A 25036-nucleotide genomic window follows, 5' to 3' on the forward strand; every position below is an offset into this window, starting at 1 on the left:
CAAAACGTAACAGCCAACACGTTGTTGAACATCAACCATGTAGGTAAGTCAACAGTTGAGTGCTAAAGTCCCAATTGTAAAAGCTTCCACATTGGCCAAGATACTAGTGGAGGGTCTCTTGTCTCTGATTACGAATGAGACAAACGGAAACAAACACAATATGGATGTGGAGAGAGGGAAAAGATGCGCGTTCACGACGGCGCAGAGATACAACTATTCGTACTCGATGGACGTCCGTGCTGCATCTGAAAAATTGAAGGCGCGATGACGCGAAGCGTGAGTGCTCAATGCTCTGCTGTTTGCTGCCAATGAGGTGTCGCTCCGATTCGGGAGAAAATTTAAAAAAGAGGCCCGAATACGTCTTCCTTGTCGTCGGCTGTGTTGATACTCGTTATTTCTTACTTTTTCAGGTTCTTGTCTGATTATTTTTTAGGATGGATTTTTAGACCCACGTCTTAAGCTCGTGTAAACCGCAGCCCTGACGCGGTTCTCATGGAAATAATGGTGCTTGGATGCTTCTAAAGGCTTTAATTTTTTACGTTTTCTTAAATTTTAGAAGTCTGTCGGTCACTTCAATACGTTCAATTTTACAATTTTTACTCGGTACGATTAATAAACTTTGAACCTGAAAATAGCGTAAACTTGTGCTGCTTTGCCAAACTTGACTGAACCCCTCTCCAAGAAGGGAATGCTCGTAGGAAACTCAAATCGTGGTAATTGTTACACAAGTTTTGTCAGTCAAGCAGGAGGGAATTTCAGGCCTTGGCAGTAAGGTCAGTGCTAGTTTTGATCAAAATAAGCAACGAATTCATGTAGTAGAAGACCCTATCCAAATTTTTCAGGTTTTTCAATAAAAGTTCAGCATAGAATACTGGTATGAAGTTAGTCACATTGAAATTATGAGCATAGAGGCATGAACTATTACTGTTTCTACTTAAGAGGTCTAATTTCACCATTCCAATTTTTCTCCCAAGTTTTCGGTAATTTAAGAAGAATAATACAATTTCTCTTTCATTGCTTGTTATCAAAAATACTCATAAAAAAACACTTAAATGATAATGATCTGCTCGAGAATTTCACCAAAAGTTTGAATAAAAAAGGAAATCACAGTATTATCCAGAATAAATATCCCATGCTATCCTGAGAGTCCACCTCTACGTAAAGACAAACTCTCCATGCAAAGATAGGGGGCAAATACATTGACAGGGCTGCCACTTTACTTGGGGACTCTAAAAGCACGAGCAGCAACGAAAGCACGGCAACCCTTAGGGTTGCCGTGCTTTTAGTTACCCTGCTAATATATTTGCTCCCTTTCTTTGCATGGAGAGTTTGTCTTTACGTAGACGTGGACTCTCAGGATCATTACAGCCTCAACTAACTTTGAGACCGTTTTTGGAGCTTGGGAGTTGATTTCAGAGAAAATCAGTGGGACCATCGTGTTTCTCGCGGACTTTTACATAAAAATCAATAGTCAAATCGCAAATTCCTCACACATGCAACACCTCCATTAATCCATCTCCATGTTTGGCGTTAACATTTAGCGTCAAATCTTTGTCACTAACTAAACTATAAAAAAAAGACGGTTAAAATGCCAAAAATATCGGAAAAATAACGATCTGTAGGTGCTGTGCGGGCCGCGTTAAATTTTTTTTTCCAAATCCTTTTGGCGTTTTTTTAGCACATGGAACCATTTTAAGACCGTGCAACATTTGATTTGATTTAAACAAGTAAGTCTCACCCTTGGGGGAGGGGGGTGGTGGACAGATTTGACCGTTCTACCATATAGTATTCTTGTAGTTTAGACACTAAAGCATTAAGAAGCGCCCATATTAGCTCAGTAAGTTACATATTTTAGGAATAGTAGGCACTTAAAAGTCACTGATCATAGAAAAACACTGGTCTCCAAAAATGAAAAAAATCTGAACACGGTGGACTTTATGGTAGACTAGATAGTTGACAAGCTTCTTTGTAATTTGTATTGCTGAGTTCAAAATTGACCTTAGTTTTTTTGCGTTGACCTATTATCTACCCACAAAATGGGGTTTTTAAAAAAAATGGAGTTTTTTGTGGGGAAATTCAATTTTGATTCAATTTTTTTGGGAAAACGGTGCATAATATTTAAAATCAAGGCCATTTTCGGATTCAGCAGCTAAAGTTACTTCAAATCAGACTTTAATGGCACCCATCCTTCATTGTCATATTTATTTAAAAAATAAAATAGGAGCGAAAATTTTGAGTTACAGCTAAAAAAAAATCTAGTCATATGCTATCAATATTTGATAGCTTGGCCTTGGCTGTATATGACCTACTGCGGGCGCTTAAGTATGAACCTAACTTTTATTTTCAAGGGATCCATTTCCCATCCAATATGTCCACGTTGTGGCTCACTACACCTCTCAACGCTGTTACAGTCAGTGGCGCGACGTGCTTTATGATTATCGATTGACCTCCCATATAAATGTATGGAAAAAGATCGATAGACAGGGTGTTTACACCTCAATAATCGATTCTTTACCATGGCTTCAAATGGAGAAATATCGATAATCGATTAATCACGCCTCGCCACCGATTGCGGTGTGGTCAAGAATGGGGAAAAGATATGGAACCGGAGGGAAGCCTCGAAGGCATACAGCTATCACCGACTGGCCTGACCGTGGAGACAACGATGAAAGTAGGGGAAAGAGGAAAAGAGCAAGAAAATAAACGTGGGATTCCCAATCGCTGATAACTGATAAGTCGTGAATGTAGAGTCGGTGCGAGAGCTATTATTCTGTGGCCACTATAGCGGTGCACTAAAGTGTATGGCGGGTTACGGAAAACTATTTTTCGCAGGAATTACGATCCCGCTTGTACGTTCGGTGAGGTTAAGTTAGCTCAGTTAGGTGCAAAGATTAGGTTGGAGTAGTAGTATATACTGGTTAGGTTTCGTACGTGTTTTTACAAAATGAATGTTTGGGGAACAACGTGAAACCGCTTATCAAGAGGATTAAAGTAACCTCCCAGTGCTATTTCACAGCAAGAAAGTGCCACTTTCTCGCACTCAAAAAAAGCTCCGGCCGTGGAGGCCAGAAGCAGCGGACCTGGAGCACGGACTGGATGGGCTATATGGCACTACCGTTCGCTTGCGCGCCTGACGGCCGGGGTGCTACGTGCGGGGACGACGCGGAGTGCTACGGACATGAAAACCGTAAGTCGCGGCCTCGAGCGGCATAGGCAGCTTGCGCTCTCGGCGCTACTTACGGGCTGGACGGCCGGAGCTCTGCGCGCCGCCGCTGTCCGCGACGAGGTGGATTTTTTCGGAACTACAGCTGAAAATTCACCTTTAAAGTACATAGAAAAGAAGAACTTTCCAGCAAAATTTTAAACCTTGAATGAATTATCCATAGAGTACAATAGAGTCGCAAAGTACTGGAGCGCCGATGAAGCCAATCCATTAACAGGCGTTTCCGAGCCGCGTGTGCTCCGAAAATTGTGAACCATTTGTGAACCCAACGGCATTTTGTAACACGGCGGCTTATGGAGAAATCAAGAATTGCTTGTGTTTTTTAGGTATTTTATAATTCAATCAGCATTAATTTTTGCAAATTTTGCTATTTAAAGGTAGTCAAAGCCATAATGAATCCATTGATGTATATTACTCCTGGATAATATTCATATTGGGATTTAATTTCTGACTTATACCAAGTGTGAACCAACCGGCATTTCTTATCACGGCGGCTTACGGGAAAAGTAACGACTGCCTGTGTTTTTTCGACATTTTTTAATTCCATCGATATTAATTTGTGCAAATTTTGCTATAATTAGATAGTCAAAGCCATAATGAATCCATTGATGTATATTACTCCTGGATAATATTCATACAGGGATTTAATTTCTGACTTATACCAAGTGTGAACCAACCGGAATTTTTTAACACGGTGGCTTATGGAGAAATCAAGGACTGCTTGTATTTTTTCGACTTTTTTAAATTCCATCGGTATTAATTTGTACAAATTTTGCTTTAAATAGATATCCAAAGCCATAATGAATCCATTAATGTATGTTACTCCTGGATAATATTCATATATGGACTCAATTTCAGACTTATTACCGGCCTACTTGGCTGGTTCAATGTGTGTGGACCTAGCCGACGAACGGAGCCGAGTCGGGAGTGGGGAGGTGGGGAGCGCTGAGCGCGAGTCTCTGCGTATGCGTCGTCGCTAGTCGCCGCACACTAGTCTCCGGAGAACTGGACAAAACAGCCTCGAAAAGTGACTTCAACGGCGATCCAGTACTTTGCGACTCTATTGTACTCTATGGAATTATCTTGTGCCAATTTCTGAACAAGATTTCTTTTCCTTCCTTTCTTTTTAAAATAGGTACATATTTCTTTGTTAATAGTTCATAACAATTTAGTTTCAGGAAAGTGATGGATAATTCACTGACTGAGAAAGAAAAAGAGCATATGAACGTTAGCATGTTGATCATGTTTCAGATATCAAGAGAGATTTGAACTCCTTGGCTGATAGTTTAGCAAGTCAATTTGAGAAAAGAGATGAAAATTAGAGAAGAGATGATGCGTATTGAGAAAGAAAATCAGCATATGAATGTTAGCTTATTCATCGTGTAGAGATATCAAGAGAAATTTTCAAAAACCTAACTTTAATGTTGCAAGCCTTCCTAGAAATAAATAAAGCACTCTAATTTGTAGATAGCAGAATGAACTTTGGCTTAGAAGTATTCAACTGATTCTTAGCTTTGCAATAAATAGGTACCTTGGAACTTATTTTTAGGACAAAAATGAATAAAGTTCATAGATTTGAAGCAGTTGACTATAGCTCATTAAGTCTGCGGAATACTTGGCAATGTTTGATGGATAAAACAAACAAAAAATTAGATAATTCCTCTCATTTTAGCCCATATCAGGCTGACAATAACATTACTTCAGCTTTTGGGATGATAAGAACATTTGTATGTATGTACGCCAGGGTGCAAAGATGTTTTAGGCATTTTCACGATCAGTTTGATCAGCCATATATATCCAATTGACTGGGTAGGTACAACGTTATGGAAATAGTCCAACCACCGAGACATGAAGGAACAAATGTAGATAGATCAAAAATTCTTGCTACCTATCTTAAATGTAGAACAGACTGCCCAAGGTATGATAAATTTCTAAAACTCATTGCAGCTAAATTGAAAAATCATTTTTATCACTTGGCAGCCCGTTCTCAATAAATGTACTTACTTTCACTCAATGAGAATTCAGCATTTGTCAAAAACAAAACCTGGTTCATCCCTCGATAAAAAATACGAATGCAAAGTAGGAAATCACCTAAATGATTAACAAAGGAAAACCACTGGTGTGGGTCTAGGTACTTACAGATTTTTACTCCTTACGACTAGAAGAGCTTCAGAATCTTGAAAATGAGGTTGAGAATATTTCAAGGTTTGTAAATTCAGTAGTAAAAGTTGACAAAACTTCAAGATATAACTCTCCGCAATAACTACCGGATACAATTTCCACAAAATATTAGCGAAGAAATATACCACCGAAAATTGTCACACTTGTTAAAATTATAGATCTTCTCTTCAGCAAACTGAAGCGCGATTCACACAAAATTTTACCACTATTACAGTAACACTGAGCTCCCTAGAATTGGGATATGGAATCAGAGAGATTATTCACAGCAACAACGATCGAGCTTGCTGTCACTATTAGATACCTAATCTGCGCAGGATAGGTTCTACATTTTAAGGGTATAGTTTCCGCTGTTTTTGTAACAGAGAGGGGAGATGTCAGAGACTGCAATACTACTCACAGTTGAAAACATCTATGAGTTAGAGATTAGATCGAAATGGAATAAAAACTGTATCCTCTTACACAGGCAGAACAAAGCAAAAGTGACAAAATACAGTTTACAATTAACGGACATTCTCGTGCCTACATTATCAGTATTTTAGTGTGGCGGTAATTTACTCCGTGGGGAGATGCGTGGCAGGTAATTGATTGCTTTTCTTTGATTTAAGTTCTTTCCTTTAGTAGGGGGAAAATAAGTGAATTGCAAACGAACTTACAGGAGGAGAGAATATGAGCTCAGTGCGTAGGTACTACCAAAACTGACAATTTTCACTTAACTCTCGTCGCATTTCCGAAAGTATTTGACAAGCGTTATCACACAGAACTTTAGAATCAATCGTGCATCACACAGAATCAAGAAAATATATCAAAAACCTCAAAAATTAAACGAAAAACGAACACACGTAATGAGCAATGACCAACAATGACCAAGCAATTTAGACTAGAGTACCTATATTGAGAGAGTATGGCCACTGGAGTTACCATCTCTGATTGGCTCAGCCATCTTAGGCTGGATGGAGCCTTTAGGACCCAAAAATGGCGGACGCCATAAATTAATGTAATGCAAAACGACTCAAAATGTAGTTTTCTTTGCTTATCGTAACGAGAAATTTACTCAAATGCACTATTGTGACATCTTTACATATTTTTAAGGCTAATCGTGTGCAATTTTTGAGAAAAATTATCTTAGATGTAGTAAGGTTGGCAGCAAGTGCGGTTGGTGATAACCGTCAAAAGTTGGCAATGACCCCCCTCCCATCCACAAAAACCAAAACAAAGCACCGCCATGTTTGGGTCCTAAGCCTCTCCATGGGGCCCAGTGGCCATACTCCTAATTTAGACTAGATTCTAACCTCAATAAATAACGCTGAGTGGTGGCTCGATCGCTCCCGAATATGTTCAAGGCTGGCGGCAACTTTAAATTCACGCAATTGACGTAAAATATTATAATTTTCTGCGAATTTACACGGAGCCATCTCAATTTTAATCCGACGGTGACGCCATTTTCCGAAAACTGAATCTCACCTCACTGCCAACGGCCGTGGAAGAGCTTGGTTCCGATCTTGAAACCCGTAACTTACGCTCGGCTCCTACCCGGTCTTACGGCCACAGAGGCCGCGCGGGCTCCAGGGGACTTCGACCGCTGTGACCGGTACTAGCTGCTTTACGGCGCGTGAACACCGGAATCACCAGTGTCCAGAGCAACCGGGTCACAGGGCCGTAGTTTTTTTTTGAGTGCGGTTTACTGATCAGCCGCGTAAAGTTGGATTCGTCTGCCGAGCTAGCATTACCTTCAGTTGTATTCCTACAATACGTTTGTGCAATATCAAGGTCACCGAACGCCATAAAACCACTTTTCAGGAGCCGTAAAGTGGCTCTTTCCCGGGATTTCGTAACATGAAAGAGCCTTCTCCGAGGTCTGCCGATCAGCCGCATGGACTCGAATTCGTCTGCCGGGGCAAAACTAGAGTCCCTTTATACCCAGAGTTAAGACATCCATCTCGATGATCAGCTGGCCTGGCCGTAGCCTGGGCTGGCCACCGTGGTACAATAGTGTGCACCCAAACGAATGATATTGAGGGTCAAGGATAAGGAATCCTCGATGCCTGTCAACCAAAAACAACATTATCAACGAAACTGATCAAATTGACCTAACCAAAGAAATTGCAATAAAATAAAATGAGATTGATTCGTGAATTATTTCTGAATCTATTTTCATTTTGGTGCGATGAAAATATCAATTTACCCTTAATAAATCACAAAAAGGTTGTTTTAACATTATTTTTGTATACATTTGAGCCAAGGTCATCTCGGTACACACTTTTGTGACTCAATGAGTGAGGACCAATCTGAAATGGAATTTCTTGTAGGCCACTTTCAGCCCAACCAAGCCCGACCCTTGGCCCAAGCAGAATTGAGATGTTGTAACCCTGGGTATAAGGGACTCTAAGCAAGACTAGCTTTTAATGATTGTGCCTATACTATTCAAGGTCATAAAACAACGTAAAATCACTTTTGCGGAGCCGTCAAGTGGCTGTTTCGTGCGATTTCATAGCATGGAAGAGCGTTTTTCGAGGTCTGTTGATCAGTCGCATAAACTCAAATCCGTCTGCCGGGCTAGCATTAGGTACCTCCAAATGTATCCCCACAATACGTTTGTACAGTATCAAAGTCATAGAACTTTTCAGGGGCCGTAAAGTAGCTCTTCGGTGCGATTTCAAACACGCTTTTTTCCGTTTAACGCGGGGAACAGCGGCCAGATACATACTTTTGAGGTCTGATAGAACCCAATCCGTTACTAAGGAGGTCAGAACTTTGTTCTTGGAAAGTTTCACGCGTAACGGAGTAGTGGCGCCAAAAGTGCAGCTGGTTCTCAGACTATAAATTACAAACTCTCTTCGGTCTACTGCTTTCGAGCCGAGTAGGCTGCCATTTCGTACTTACCAACGAAACCTGTACTACCTTACGTACCTACCTATGTACGTATATTCAGCGTTCGTGCCTTTGCTCCTATCAGATTTATCTAAGAACAAATAGGTACTCCATCCTGAGTAATTTCATCCGTGCCAACAAAGTCTCCATGTAATATTAGGTAATCCTCCGCACTTCATATACATGGATTTACGAATCACACGTAAAAAGCAGTTAGGTACCTACTCTCGTGTCTCCTACCACCAATTAAATACTAAATAGATCATTTAGTAACTTTTTCTTGTCAGTGGCTGTTTGTGCAGATGCACTAAGGTCAAAACGCCTTTAAGGGGCAGAAAATCAAAATAAAAAATGATATTATATTCATCACGATAAAGTTCTAAAAAAGGGGAAAATAGTGAATTTTTGATGGCAAATTAAGTAAAGAGTGATGAAACGGGCATCATTTTTCATAGATTATTGTGAATTTTCTCATTTTCATTTCTCATATCTATGTGTAGGTTCATTGCGCAAACTTGGACATCTTTAGTCGAGAGAGTGATGTTGATTCCGGTGGTGAAAGTCCAGTTGGAGGACATATCTCAAGAAGTATGGAAAGAAATAATATTGGTAGGATCTTTGGAGGTATATACAACAGCAAGTTGCAAAACACGTACCTCCGTAGCGGTGTCTTAAAATATTCGCTATTATTGTTTGTTCCATTTTTCAAAGAATAGCAAAATAAATTCATCGTTTCAAACCGCAGAATATTCTACTTACAATGAAAAAATGCAGTGAAAATTCCGAGGCATGATTGTAATCGTGATTTATATTACTTTTGAAAAGAAATGTGCCAAGAAATCTGCAATATCGGAAAGCGGGATACGTGTTTTGTGACTCTCATAATCGTGCATTTTTTATTTTTTGTATAAATATAACAAGGTGGAGAAATGATGCTGGGTCCACACCATTTTGCGAAGAAATCAAAGTCAAGAAGTTCCAAAAATTATAATTAGAGTCAAAAATACATTTTTTTAACTCTGACGAGTACCAATACAAAACTGAGGGGGGATCCCCTGGTGGAAGTGAACCTCATGCGGCGGGAGGTCTGTAGGTAGGTGGTTAACCATCCGCGGCGGGGACTAACCTCCTGCAACCTCCTGCTAACCTCAAGCAACCTCCCGTCGCATGGGGTCGACACCCTGTTCCAGGAAAAAACTGAGTAACCTCCCGCGAACCTCCCGCAGACCTCTCGCAAGCCTTAATCACCTCAACCAAGGGCCTGCAATTCTATGCAGCTCACTTTGCAGGAGGTTAGTCCCCGCCGCGGATGGTTAACCACCTGCAGACCTCCCGCCGCATGAGGTTCACTTCCACTAGAAGTGTTCCCCAGGCAGTTTGCATTGGAATATTAAGTTGGAGTCACGCCGAGAGATCTATACCGGTTTGGGTCTTTTTAGACCTCATCAGTAGATCACACTCGTCAGTGAACCCAACTTAACATGCAGCAAAATCCAAGACGGCATTAAACCGCCGTCATGAATATGACCCGGCATATGGATCTTGGATTTTGCGGCATGTTAAGTTGGGTTCACTGACGAGGTATAGATCTCTCACCTTGACTCCAACTTCATATGCAAATGCAAGCTGCCTGAGCTGATCACTCTCCCCCCTCAGTTTTGTACTGGTGCTCACTAGAGTTAAAAAAAAAAAAAAAAAAAAAAAAAAAAAAAAAAAAAAAAAATTGACTCTAATTATAATTTTTGGAACTTCTTGACTTTGATATCCCCGCGAAATGGTGTGGACTCAGCACAAATTCTCCACCTTGTTACATTAAGTTCGGGCCACTTCTCAGTGTTTTTTTTCTATGTACATATGGATAAAACGATTTGCAGCCCGACACGATACAAAATATGACACAATAAAATTTGGGATAAAAGCTGAAACATATATAAAATACCGGACGTTTCGGGGTGAAACACCAACCCCTTCCACAGCGGCTAAAACAAAAAAATACAGCTAAAAATCTAAAAAACTACCTCCTCCCTAGCATTGGCGAGATGAGGAGGAGGTAGTTTTCTTAGGTTTTTAGCTTTATTTTTTTGTTTTAGCCGCTGAGGAAGGGGTTGGTGTTTCGCCCCGAAACGTCCGGTATTTTATATATGTTTCAGCTTTTATCCCAAATTTTATTGTGTCAAATTTTATATGTACATATATATACGAGTATATATGTATATATATGTCTCTTTCTTACGCAAGTTTGACCTATTTTCCAATGAGTTTTATTATTTCTCTCACCGAATCCATTGTAAGCGCCAAAAGAAATAAACTTTCATCTTTACCACCGACCGAAGAACCTGCAAAAAGCCACTCCCCGTGCGTGTACCACTAGGCGAAGTTGTAGATGTAGGTATAATACTTTATACCAGCAGAAAATGGGGTTGGCGAAAAGACCCGAGACTTCCTGTCACAGCCTGTGAGGGCATGCAAAAGTAAAATCCTCCTAAAACAGGTTTTTTGTCAGGTGACTCTGTGATGAACAACGAAAGTCAATATTTTTAGTATTCATCACAGAATCACGTGACTAAAAAAACTTTTTTTAGGAGGACTTTCCTTTTGCATGACTTCACAGGCTGTGACAAGAAGTTTCGGGTCTTTGCGCCAACCCCACTTTTCTGCTGGTAAAGTATTATACATCTACAACTTCGTCTGGTGGTGTAAGCACGGGCAGTTGATTTTTGCAACTTTTTCAGTACACTGAAAAAAAGCCCTCCCAAAAATTAAACGCCTTGACTTGCATTTTCTACTAAATCCAAGGCGGATCCACCTTGGAAGAAAACACGGGGCAATAGAAGCACTCAGAATTGTCTTGGAACAAGAAAATCCTAGGTATTTTCTTGAATAAAATCAACGGCGTTTTACGGTAGGCGATCGTGTACTTGAATGAAGAAACCTGTTTCTCAAAATCAGTAAACAGGGCCAACGCCCTCAGAGCACCGTCGTTTCCTTTTTTCAACTCCCCAACTTCCTTGAAAGAGGAAAACACGTTGCGTTGAGAGAATAAATCGTTCTCTTGAAATTATTCACGAAAGAGCTTCTCGCTTCTCTTGAAAGAGGAAACGACCGTTGCCTCTTGTCAAGTCATCAGCTTGTTTGATCAAGTAAAATACGTTGAGTCGAAAGGAGAAACCAGTATCCTTAGAATTAGTAAACGGGTGGGACACCCTTTGAGTGGGAAAAACCAATTAGCAACTCGCTCGTAGCCTTATTCCAAGTAACAGCTCGCTGGATGAAAGAAAAAACGTTGCGTTGAAAGAAGGTATCAGGTTCCTTAAAAGTAGTAAACGAGGTGGTGACGCCTCCTATAAAGATGATGCACGCAATTGCTGCCAGGTGCCGTTAGCATCTGCTTAAACCAACACAATTTATGAATGAACAAAGGAACCATAGGCGGTTCTAGACCTTCATGCTTAGGGGTGCCCAGAGGTGGAAAATTCTCCGACATTTCTCAGGGGAGGCCTAAGTTTCGGCCCTCAAGTGTTATCTCTTTCCTACCCTCCTTTCTCTTTTTCTCTTCTTCCTTTCTACTTAAATACCTATAAATTCAATAAGGAAAATTTTTAGCAAAACTTTCCATCAAAACTACAATCTTACCATAAAAAAACAGTAGAATCTTTGTAAAACACGGCTATCAATATTCATTCTGTTTAAAACATTTTCAATTAATTGCTGGGATTTTTTCTCCATGTGAGCGAATACAGAATCTTTAAAAGCAGTAATTTCACGGTTCCGATAATCGTACTTAATTTTTGCTTGGGGGTGCCCGGCACCCACTGGCACCCCCGTAGAACCGCCTATGAAAGGAACCCATCTAACAAAATTACTGTGAACAAGAAATACGGTTCTTCCAAGGAGGATGGGTGCAAAAATGAAAGGATTAAAATATTTTGATTAGAACAGGGATTGGGAGTTGAGTTTGCGGCAAATTAGACGGTTAGGGCGATCTCACGTCGGATAATCTGGGTGCGCATCCGCCGGCACAGAATGTATAGGCAATATTCTGTGCCGCTGGCCTGAGTCTATCTTTTGCGTGAGTCCAACACTTCGACTTAGGTTTCTGCCCATCGAGTCTACCCTACCAGAGGATCCGTTGGCAGACTTACAGTAGCAGCAGGCTCTCTGGAGAGAGTGTAGTCCGTTTGGCCGCCGAATTTTGCTGCGCGTCAGTGGGAAATTCTCGGAGGTGGACATCGGGGTAGGCGCGGGTAGGCTGTGACGTTGTGAGACAATATACATTCATGTGGTTGACGACGAGCATGATTCCCGGAAAAGCGGAAACCTGGAGTCTCTGGCCGCGGCGGAGAAGCACCATAAATTGCTACCGCGGGTCGGTCGGCGCTGTATCACGCTAGCGTCTCAAGACTGTTGTGAGACCATTAAAATCTGTGGCGACTCAAGCTCACCGAGCTATCCTGCCACTCTCTCGGCCAATCAGCGCCTCGCACTGCCGCGCTCACCGATCTGGCCTCCCATTGGCTCCCGCTCCCAGCGCACGGCGCTATATAGCGGCCGACTCTCAGCACCTTGCTTCACCGTACGTTGACACAGTCCCCCGGCCACACGTTCCGGCACTGCCTCTAGCGCTCCCGCTTGTTCCAGCACCGCTCAGACCCGCTCCAGCTCTTCACACTCTAAAACGGCCCTTCTTAGGGCCACCAAGTTTCCAGCACCCTCAGTGGTGACCTCCGACTCCGAACACGCCTACCCTTCAAGGACACTGTCAGTATCTGGAATCTTCTCGTCCCATCATTCCGCTGCCACTGAAAGTAACCGCTTCTTCAACCAACTGGAAACTCCTCAGCATGGCTACGGGAGGAGAGAACCACGACGACATTGATCAAGCTCTCAAGGCAGCAAACGAGAAAAATATGGCCCTCCTCGACCAGATGAAAATAATGCGGGAGGAAATGAATTATTACCAGGCCAAGCTCGCTGAAAGGCAACCCGCCATCACTGGCGAAAAGAAGAACATAAAGCTACCGCCGTTCAATCTAGAGAAACCGCAGCTATGGTTTTCACAGGTTGAATTCATTTTTACCGTTTGGAACATTACAGGCGAGATGATGCGGTACTCTCTCGTATCATCTCAACTGGAAACCCGTGTCGCCAACGAAGTGGAGGACATTCTCGTTTCACCTCCCACTGACACGCCATACTCCAAGCTAGAAGCCGAGCTAATTCTTCGCCTGTCCAAATCGGAAACGCACCGCGTTCGACAACTACTCACTGAAGCAGACCTAGGCGATAGCACACCTTCGCAATTTTTGCGTAGGCTAAAAGCGTTAACTGGCACTACGAAAGTAGATGAGCAGCTCATGAAGACACTCTGGCTGCAACGTTTACCTCGCCAAGCACAAGCTATCTTACAAACGCACTCCCAAGAAACGTCACTCGATGAACTGGCCAAAATCGCCGACCGAATTTTGGAAGTTGTCCCGGCTCCATCTGTCTGTGCCGCTACCGCACCACCTGAGCCTGAAACATCCAAACTGGAGAAGATGCTCTTGGCTTTAACAGAACGACTCGACCAGCTTGAAATGGGCCAGAACAAGTTGCATCGCGACCTATCTCGCTCACGGTCACGATCCCGTTCTCGCTCCAAAAACGACCGTCGCAATGGTGTCTGCTTTTACCATCACAAGTTTGGCGATGAAGCACGTGCATGCCGTCAACCTTGCAGTTACAAATCCAAGTCCACGCCGACAAACTCCACCGGCAACCAGTAGTGGCGGCCGCTGGTTGCTCCACAGAATCCAACCGCCTCTTTGTCACCGACGCCCGCAGCAAGAAGCGATTTCTGGTCGACACCGGCTCAGACGTCTCCTGCTACCCCCGGCGGTTCGTCCAGCAAAATTTGCAAGAAACTGGCTATGAACTCAGCGCAGCAAATGACTCTACAATCCGGACTTATTGTCACATTCCACTCAATCTACACCTCGGTTTATGCCGTGATTTTGACTGGAAGTTTGTCATCGCCGACGTGGCGACCCCGATCATTGGTTCCGATTTCCTTGCTCAGTTCCAGTTGCTTCCTGACTGCCACAACAAGACCTTGGTGGACAATATCACAGGACTCAAAACGCACTGCCAACCGGCAAAAGTTTTTCAAGAAAGCGTCAAGGCTGTCACCGCCTCCGAAGACTGCGCAATCCTGGCCGAGTTCCCTGGGCTCACCCGTCCATCCGGCGTTTCCAGACAGCCCAAGCATTCCACTTGGCATCACATTCGGACGACCCCTGGCCCTCCAGAATCCTGCCGTCCACGAAGACTCCTGGCTGATCGACTTCGCATCGCCAAAGCCGAATTTGAAGCGATGGTCAAGGACGGTACTGCAAGACGCTCCGAGAGCCCTTGGGCCTCTCCTTGCACATGGTACCCAAGAAACCCGACGGCTGGCGTCCATACGGAGATTACCGCGCGCTGAACGCACGCACAATCCCCGACAAATACACAGTCCGGCACATCCATGACTTCAGTCAAAACCTGGGAGGATGCAAAGTGTTCTCCAAGATCGACCTAGTGAAGGCTCACACTCAGATACCAGTCAACCCTGACGACATCCCGAAAACGGCCATCACAACACCGTTTGGTCTTTTTTAGTTCCCATACATGAGCTTCGGCTTACGGAACGCAGGCCAAACGTTCCAAAGATTTATCGATGAAGTACTGCAAGGTCTCGACTTTTGCTTTGCGTACCTCGACGATATCCTGATCTATAGCCGCACACAAGCTGAACATGACGTACACTTGAGGATCCTATTCCAACGACTCTCTGAGTATGGCATACTCATCAACGCCAAGAAAAGTGTATTCAGCGTGCCCTCTCTATCTTTTCTCGGCTACGAAGTTTCCGCTGAAGGCATCCGCCCGCTTCCAGACAGAATCACTGCCCTGATGGAATTTCCGCCTCCGAAAGACGCCAAGGGACTCCGAAGGTTTCTAGGCATGGTCAACTTCTACCGACGTTTCCTACCCAAAGCCGCCGCTAACCAAGCCTCCCTACACGCCTCTCTTTCTGGCCTCAAAGGAAACCAGACGATCAACTGGACACCGTCCTTGTTAGCAGATTTTGAAGCCTGCAAAAAGAGCCTCGGAGACGCCACTCTCCTAGCTCACCCTGTATCAGATGCTCCACTCAACATAGGTCTCTTCACTAACGCCTCAAAACAGAGCGTAGATGGCTGCCTGCAGCAAAAAGTTAACGATGTCTGGCAACCCCTAGGTTTCTTCTCCAAGGAACTCACGCCAAAACAGCAAGAATGGCCCACGCCTCACAGAGAGCTACTTGGGGTCTATGAAGCTATTCAGCATTTCCGTCCTGCACTTGAAGCACAGCATTTCACCGTGTTCACAGATCACAAACCGCTAACCCATGCTTTCACGCAGAAGAAGGAGAAGCTCCCACCTGTTCAGATGAACCAACTTTCGTTCATCTCACAATTTACTACGGACATCCAGTACATCCCTGGATCAGCCAACGTTGTCGCTGATGCCTTTTCAAGAGTTGAAGCCGTCTCTCTTCTTAACACAGTGGACTTCCACACCCTCGCTCAAGACCAAAGAGATGACACGGAACTCGCACAACTTCTGAAGCCTTCCAAGGACCAGCAGTCACTCAAGTTGGAACTGGTTCCCATCCCTGGCTCAGATGTACAACTGTACTGCGATACAAGCACGCCCAAGCCACGTCCCTACGTGCCCGCTGGACTCCGGCGCCAAGTCTTTGACTCAATTCACGGACTCAGTCATCCTGGCATCAAGGCTTCAGCACAACTTGTGTCTTCCCGGTTTATCTGGCCTAACGCGCGGAAAGATTGCCGCACCTAGGCCCGATCCTGCGCAGCCTGCCAACGTGCCAAAATTTCACGCCATGTTCAAGCCCCTTTTGGAACTTTCCCAGCTGTCTCAAACCGCTTCCAACATGTGCATATAGATCTAATCGGCCCTCTGCCTTACTCCAAAGGTTACCGCTACTGCCTCACCGCAGTAGACCGTTTCACCCGCTGGCCTGAAGTTTGGCCCCTTCAAGGCATCACCGCTGACGAAGTCGCAGATGGACTCCTCAACTGCTGGATCTCCCGCTTTGGTTCACCCGTCCGCATCACTACCGACCAAGGTCGCCAATTTGAGTCTCAACTCTATCGCTCACTTGGCAAAACCTTGGGTACAGAAAGGCCGAGAACTACAGCATATCATCCAATCGCCAACGGCATGATCGAACGCTTACACCGGCACCTGAAAGCAGCTCTTATGTGTCACCCTGATACAACTTGGGTTGAAGCTCTACCCATAGTGCTCCTTGGAATCCGTTCCAGTTTCAAAGAGGACATCAAAGCCTCACCAGCCGGGTAACTCTACGGAGAACCTCTCCGACTACCCGGCGAACTCCTAGCTCCTAGCACCGCTAGTGACCAAGAAGAACCTTCTGAATTTGTCTACCGACTTCGCAAACAAATGGCCACCCTCCGACCTACTCCTGCGTCACGCCATTGCCAGCCCAACACCTTCACCTTCAAAGACCTCGCAACTTGCGATCATGTCTTTCTTAGAGATGACACGGTTCGGCGCTCTCTCCAACCTCCTTTCTCAGGACCACACCCAGTCATCCGCCGTGACGATAAAACAGTCACCCTGATGATTAAGGGCAAGGAATCACGTGTCTCCATTGACAGGGCCAAACCAGCCTACCTCATGGCCAACGAAATCCCTGCCGTCAAGACTCAGGTCCCGCAAGAACTTCCAGGCCCGGCTGCACCGCAAGTCCAAACCGCCCCGCCCAGCAAAGCAGAAGTCAAGATACCGAAATCTGTAGTTGAGAAACCAAAACCAGCGAACGCAGAATTCTACAAGACACGCTCTGGACGACGCGTCCAATTTCGCTTTCCACCCTCCACACTCGTGGGAAAGTGATTTTTCTAACAAGCCAATGTTTCTCTCACTTTGTTTCAGCCCATTTTCTGGTTCCAGCTCTTTGACCAGAGACGTGACTCCGTCACTTCCCAGGGGGCTGCTGTGGCGACTCAAGCTCACCGAGCTATCCTGCCACTCTCTCGGCCAATCAGCGCCTCGCACTGCCACGCTCACCGATCTGGCCTCCCATTGGCTCCCGCTCCCAGCGCACGGCGCTATATAGCGGCCGACTCTCAGCACCTTGCTTCACCGTACGTTGACACTGTCCCGCGGCCACACGTTCCGGCACTGCCTCTAGCGCTCCCGCTCGTTCCAGCACCGCTCAGACCCGCTCCAGCTCTTCACACTCTAAAACGGCCCTTCTTAGGGCCACCAAGTTTCGAGCGCCCTCAAATCCTTGGTTTTGAAGTTTAAAAATCAAGATGCCCATTATATTTGTCAACGAAATAATTGTTGTTTAGGGAGAAATTAATTTTCTGCCTAATCAATCATATATGCTCGGCGTCAACAAGAAATTAAATAAATAAAGAAGTAAAGAAGGAGAAGAAGAGGAAACTATTTGCGTGAATTTAAATAGATTGGCACTGTGCATTTGAAATTTTTATTTTTATTTTTAAATGAAGGGGTCCTTATAAAGAGGACTTAAATACTTCAGTAGACGAAAGCCGGGAGTTTATTGTATTGCAACAGCTCAATTTCATCTGACAATGTATTTCTTCACACTATAAACAATCGCATTTTTTTTTTTATTTTCTTCCTTACTTTTTCTGTCCTGAGGAATGAAAGATCCCTCGCAGATGGAATTAAAAAGGGTCAAATAAAAAAAATGTATGCTTAGGTATGCTAAGAGCCGAGGAAGAAATTAAAAAATGTGGAGAGAATCATACTTTTCAGCATGTCACCCTCCAAGTTGACAGATGAAGAGAATCGAATAACTCTGCTGTTATACGTGGTGTATTCACTAGGTATTCAATATCGATTTTCCGGGTCCCTTTGCTTTGTGGACGCGACGGTGAAGTGGATTGAAAAAAAATAAAGGTTATTCTGTATTTTCGAAAGGAATCTGCCGAGTGCAAAATCGTCGTTATTTCAAACTGTGTGCCCGGGGAAATTTTGGGTTGAAGGGCCTGTTGCGATCGATCTTTCCGCTCCCCCCCCCCCTCTTCTAGTAGGGGTGAAACGGGTGTAGAAAAGTTAAATTCAACGTACGGATGTGAAAAAATGTAAAAAAATACATTTTTTGAATGTTCAGCGCACATTTTCTGTCAAAATATAAAAATGCATGAGGACTGGATTCGCCGAAAAATATGTGCCAGAGTTCACAATCTTATTGTTAGCGAAATATTGCATAGCATGAGCGCTTTTTTTGCATACCGATGGCTAAAGTCGAAAACCACGTACCTTGCTTACGGTGTTTCAAGATTTCCGCATCTAATATAAGATTTCGAGGGGAAAGGAGTCAATTTTATCGTTTTGAATTTTCACTGAATACTAGCCGTTCTGGACGCGCTTTGCGCACCCGTCACGGCCAGCCAAGGGGCTGCGCCCCCTGGACATCCCGCTGTCACCCAGGAAGGCAGCCTCTCGTCCCTCCCGGACTCTATTATTGCCAGATAATTTGCTTTCTCAACACTTTTCTCAATTCAAATCAATATAAAATATTCACATTTTTCGCACAATCTGGCAACCTCTCGAGTGAAATAGAAAAATGTGGAATCACTGAAAGTCTGAATCCTTCGAAGTTTATATTAATGATTCTTCGATCAGAAGTGGAATCACAGTCGTTTTCGAAAACTTTAGTACGTTGATTAGTTTTCCACTAACAAAAAAGAAAAAAAAAAAAAAAGTATGACGAGAAGTATACGACATCGCAAATTAAGATACATGTTTCCCGAGTTTAGCCGTCAATACATTGCCTCTATTAATACCAAATTATGTACATCCAGCTATTCCTCATCATTTGCGAATCTGAGTGTTACGTTAGACATTTTGAAGTAGATGCAGCTCAAACACAAAGTGGCGTATTAAAATGGAAGAACATTTTTGCCTATACATATGCGTGTAGGGCCTAAGAAGCGGGTCTGAGAGCGCGAAGCGCCCTCCAGGGGTCGGGCCTCGCAGCGGTCACGGGGCAGGGCCCCCTAGTACTCCATAATTGCCTTGATTCATAATCTGCGCTCACTACTTTTCTCGTCATAATCATTACTTTCGGCGGGAGGCATTCATTGGAGGGGGGGAGGGGGAGGGCATTCTCTTTTTAGGCGCTGACCCCCTCTTCCACCCTCGGTTTATGTATCCTGTACTTAAAATCTGATTCATTTTCAGAAAGCAGATCTTCAAGTCTGCGTGATCAGTTTTGAACATGGTTAAACACCCCCTCTACATGCGCACTTGTTATTACGATATTCGAGGGTTCTCCCCCCTCCTTTCCCGGACTTTGGCGAGAATGGTTGTCAATGAGCTAACAGTGAATCGTTCCTGAAGTTAAGAGTACCATAAAGCAGCGTTTGTCGTTGAATAGCCGCGAGCGAACTTTTCCTGCAGAATAACCGTCAATAATATGCCTTGAAATGAGGTTTTTGCAACTGGAGTGGGGGAGGGGCACTGGGGAGCTATCGAAAATTTATTCTAAGTCATATTGCTCCAAAATTTCAGGACGATTCAGAAAATGGTGCTAAACGTAGTAATATGAGCAACCATTCTCATGCTATGACCGGAAGACTGATTTTGGAGCGCTATCCCTCCCCCCCCCCCCAAAAAAAAACCCCCCAAGCCGTCACGCTATCAATGAGGACTTTTTTGGGGGACTCAGGGGGTTGTAAGGACTCACTTTGCCAAAAATCAGCTTCTTATTAATTTTTTCCCTTAACTGGCCAAAGAGCCTCCCAAAAAAGAGGCTGATTTTGGCCCCTTTTTAGGTATTCGATTTGACCATCGGACCAAGGTTTAAATGAAAGCTTATATCAACAGAAAACTCAGGAAAAAATTTCAAGATGAGTTTAGGAACCGTTATCGAGTTACGGGGGGGGGTGGAGAGCAAAGGGGTCAACATCCGGCCTATTTTTTGCTATTCTCTTGTTGAATTGATGTACCTCCGGGTTTCATATCGTTGTTTACGCATGTTGAGCCCATCGATTCCTACGTGTTTTTACACGTAAAGTCGATTTTCACCGTTGCCGAATCGATATACTGATCGGTTAGATCGATTTTAAGCGATTTTTTTACAAACAATCGATGATATTTCGGGATTGAAATTGTTTATTTTCGATTAATGAATGGATAAATGCACCTAAAATGACTGAAAAACGCCGAATACTACTTATTTCGACACGTAGAATAGAACTAAAACGTTGATGAGTCGATTTATCGATCGTTGGTACCTATCGAATTTTTGCGATTTTTTCGGAAATTAAAATCGGGTTCCCTCCATCCGAGATCGGAAAAATGTACCGAACATGATTGAAACACATCGGTTCTTACGTATTTTTACACGTAAAATCGATCTAAAATCTTAAGAAGTTGATATATCTATCGGTTGTATTGAATTTTTGCGATTTTCTCGAATTTTTGCGGAAAATCGATGGTTAGTCGGGATTGAGATCGTTGTTTCTCCATCCGATTGAAGCACATCGAATCGTGTGTACTTTTATACGTGGAATCGATATTTAATATCAACGAGTCGATATATCGATTGGTCATATTCGGCCAACTCGAGGGACCGTTTTATCTTCCTTCAAACATGCTAGTCTGGAATCCCTATACTGCTCCATAAAAAGGTATGTGTTTGTCTCTTCTTAAATAATTTATTTAAGAAGAAAATCGATGATTTATCTGGTTGAGATCGGCGTTACCCCCTCCGAGATTGGATAAATGTGCCCATCATGGTCAAAGCACATTCATGAAAGTTTTTTTACAGGTAGAATCGATCTTTAATGTTAACGAGTCGATATCGTTCTGATAAAAAATTCTTGCGAATTTTTACGGAACATGGATAGGTAGTGGTTTTAGATTGTAATCAGAGAAATCTTCCAGACATGACTGGAGCATATCGATTCTTTCGTAATCATTTTCTTAAAATTAATTATTGAGGTTGATGAGTCAATTTATTGATCGGCATTATCGACTTCTTGCGATTTTTATGGAAAATCGGTGATTTTGATCGGGAATGAACGGTTACTACCGGTCCGAGGGTGCAGGTATGTAGCTGTCATGGTCGGAACACACCGATTACCGTAGGTTTACACGTCGAATCATTTTTGCGGTTGACGAGTCGGTTTAACGGTCTGACAAACGGACTTTTGGCAACTTTTTTTTACGGAAAACCGATGGTTTCTTTAAGCTGAAATAATTACTAGGAGCGGTAGCGACTCCGTCAATCCTATAGAGATCTCCAACAACGAGAATGGGAGCCGCTACTGTATCTTACACGAGCCCGTTCAACTTTTGCGTTATTTTGCGATAGGTATCTCCGCAAAAACTTAACGAAACTCAAAACCCTTTGCACTCTTGCAAGCATATTTTATTCCTCGCCTACAGGCGAAATTTGGAGCTGATTCATTACGCAGTTAATTAATAATCCCTAATTTTCTGCCGTTTTTTGGCCACTCTTTCAAATCACCCGCGCCGTATCACATTCGTGCCTCGAAATTTTGACTTCATCGGCCGTTCGCATTAAATATAAATGTGCACTTATCGGTTATGAAAATCATTGCAAATCATTTCAAAAAGTTTAAACCAACGTTTAGGCATCATTCCTTGAATTTAGAACGTGCTTTTGCATTATTAATTTTTAAGAAAGTTCAACTGATCAAAGTCGTTGTTTCATTCAATTCACGACCATTCACGACGCACCGCCAGTGCTGCCAGTGTCATGGCGTCAGTTAGCTGCTGTCGCTGCTCCATGTAAATTTGTCTTGAAAAATTGTCTGAACCCTTGGAAAGAATCTCATCATCATCTTTAGAATAATAAATAAGTAGCTATTATTCTATGTCATCAGTGAACAGAGTGAATCAAGTGAATCCCGGCCGGTGAATTCTGAATCACGACCCTCTTTTTCACGCTTGAAGAGAAACTGAGATTAAAACATAGATTTGCGTTAATCACTCATTTTCCGATTTGTTTTTTTATCTATTGACAACTGGTTTCTAAGAATTTTGAATTCCCTGCCGTCGTGACTTCGTGCCGGATAGCTAGTTGACATCTCAGTCAAGTCAATTCAATCAATGTTTGTCTTTTCGCTTTTAGGTTATCGCGAGATGTAAACATACCTACACAAACTAAACTAATAAATAATTTAATGTTGTTATTTCGAAATGCAAACTAAATCATACAAATGAAACTTCCCTTTATTGTTCACTGCTATCTCTAAACTTTGTCTCTACCTTTATTACCGTGCTACAAGTTCTATGTACCTTCCTCCATCTGTGGTTCATTTGTTCGCAAGCAAAACTGTAAGTACCTATGACAAGTGAATTTTAGTACCCTTATCCCTGCGGAAATCTGTTCGATGTCAAAAAATCCTAGTAATCTGGTTTTGAGCGAGACCTATATCAAGGATTTAAAGGCAGCGTCAGTAGTTTTAGCAACAAATCTATGCCAAGTCGGATGCCAAAATTCTACTTAAGGTATGTGCTGAACTATTTCAATGTGTGTTACCTAATATCAGAAGCAATATTTGCTGAACCATGCCAAACCACAGTGACCATACAAAATCTATCAGCAGCCTGAAGGTTGAACTTTTTTGTTCGTCGGGACGACATAGATGACATAGGTTAAAAGGCGGAGCGAGATTAGTCGGCTATGTCTTATCCTTGCTTTGTCGTGCCTTTGTCAGGTGGAATGGATGGCATCCTGTTGGAAACTTGGGAGGTGCCGGTAGCTTGTCGTTAGTTCAACCCGACATAGGCACGACAAAGCAGCGATAAGACATAGCCAACCAATCCCGCTCTGCCTTCTAACCTATGTCATCTATGTTGCCCCGACAAACAAAAAATTTCAACAATCAGGCTGCTGGCTACTCTATCTTCAAACCCTTTAGAACACTCTAATTGTGTGTTGTGATTGTAACTCAAATTATCACCATAGTGCTCAAACCATAGTATAGTTTCAGAGAATGTGTATGTTGATAAATAGGTACATGCTAGTTATGAAGGTTCATTCAAGAAATTTGCATTGCAATTTTCAAGTTTCCTTGTCTTTCCTTGCTCCCGTAGAATATTATAAGCAAAGACGATCTCCGCGGACATTGCTACTATAGCTATTGAGTCTCGAAGCAAATAGCGGATGGGGCAATGTATTTGCACTGAACGGAAGGAATTTAAGTGATACTCTATACTATACACTGCTAAGATCTCTATTCTTACTCACTTTGATTTAATATGCTGCTGAGTGAGTAATTGAAATGTAAACACATCAGAGCTCAGCGCGCGAATGGTACATATGATACGGGCAACGTAGGGATAATGTCAAGCATCGTCGACGGTGCCCATACCTACATATACTATGGAAACGCATACCTATCTCCAGATTTTCTCTTGGTAGCTACATTCTGTAAGTGGGACCAAGGAGGTTCATTAGCATAAAGTTATTTTTAACTGCCCAAGGCGGTACTTAAGGATGCACTTCAGATTTAAGAGTTCAGCGAATGAAATTGCTCGCTTCTTTTTCTATAGTTATCTTTATGGATTTGAGGGGGAATTTACCTATGGGCCTTTCAGCTTAGTTGCTCATAAGAGTATTTTGGTAGTTTTTACTTCACTTGCTTAACTTTCCGATGAAAGATTTTTGTGCTCACAATACTCTGGGTAATCTGATGTTCGTAATAAAAATGTGTTAACTTACTCATTACACATTACCTGCTCTCCAAATTTTTAACAATAAAATTTTTGTGGCCAGATTCTTCAGGAATGTTTCCAATTTCAAAATACCTAAGGGCTTTCTGTTTCTCATTAGAAAAGTAGATAAGTCAGTGGAAGTAGTTCATAAGGATCATCATAGCAATGTGCCTTTTCAGAAATTGTAAGTACATTGTTTAAGTAAACTATTTCACTTTGAATAAATAAGGACTCTGATATTAGAATTTTCTTATGCTCATCTTTGAAGTATTTTTTAGCCTTTCAAAGCTTACTGATATCATTGACTTTCAATGACTTCATTTGTCAATATGTACATCCAGGAATTCACATGACTGCTAGCCTTTGACATGCATAACGACATACGATTAAAATTAGGTAACTGCTCCAACACATATAATGTGCAGGAAAAAAATTTCTTGCAAATTATTTGCTAAGGCTATTTTATTTTATTTTGTTTGAGAGATTTACCTCCTCTAAATTTTTTGAGAAAATCAATTTGATTTCAAAAGGAATTTTTTTAATTTGAAAATAAATTGGAGCACATCTTTCAAAATATATTAACTGATCCCTGTTGGAATTATTCTGTGCGGAATCAAGCAGAGGTTATTCAAAGGTAACCAACTGTAAAATTTTGGATACTCTGATTAGGTAAATGTCATTCAAACCAAAGTTGACCTTTTGTTTTTTTTTTTTTTTTACCTAACATAGTTTTTCAAGTCATTTCCTTAGTTTAAGCTTCACCTCATAACTCTATTTAAAGAGGATTAATGCAGGCATCATAAATGCTAGCAGTATTTTATATTGAGTGCCTGTATTCAATTTTGTTCTCCCTGTCTTTAAAATTTGGATAGAAATATTTTTCATCTCCAGGGGAAGCATAACATCAAGAAGGAACTTTGTTTGTAATGAATCCTTATCCACCAATACTCATAGCTTAACATTTTCTTCCCTTTTATTAAG

The 25036-nt window shown here is 42.6% G+C and overlaps 1 protein-coding gene across 8 annotated transcripts in view; it reads left to right on the top strand.

Annotated features, from left to right (window-relative positions):
- The window catches only part of LOC109039198 (uncharacterized), a 223966-nt gene that overhangs the window by 38010 nt on the left and 160920 nt on the right, over nucleotides 1–25036 (top strand). For 4 of the 8 annotated variants that reach the window (XM_072297305.1, XM_072297312.1, XM_072297308.1 and 1 more), the window contains exon 2: nucleotides 8773–8896. The exons of 1 other annotated variant lie outside the window; for it this stretch is intronic. In XM_072297305.1, the coding sequence (XP_072153406.1) occupies nucleotides 8773–8896 (124 nt within the window). Of the gene's footprint in view, nucleotides 1–8772; nucleotides 8897–22103; nucleotides 22673–25036 lie in introns of those variants that run through there. 3 more of the 8 variants (XM_072297306.1, XM_072297309.1, XM_072297311.1) reach the window with 2 other exon arrangements.

The sequence above is a fragment of the Bemisia tabaci genome, chromosome 2, assembly GCF_918797505.1.
Source record: "Bemisia tabaci chromosome 2, PGI_BMITA_v3".
Classification (NCBI taxonomy): domain Eukaryota; kingdom Metazoa; phylum Arthropoda; class Insecta; order Hemiptera; family Aleyrodidae; genus Bemisia; species Bemisia tabaci.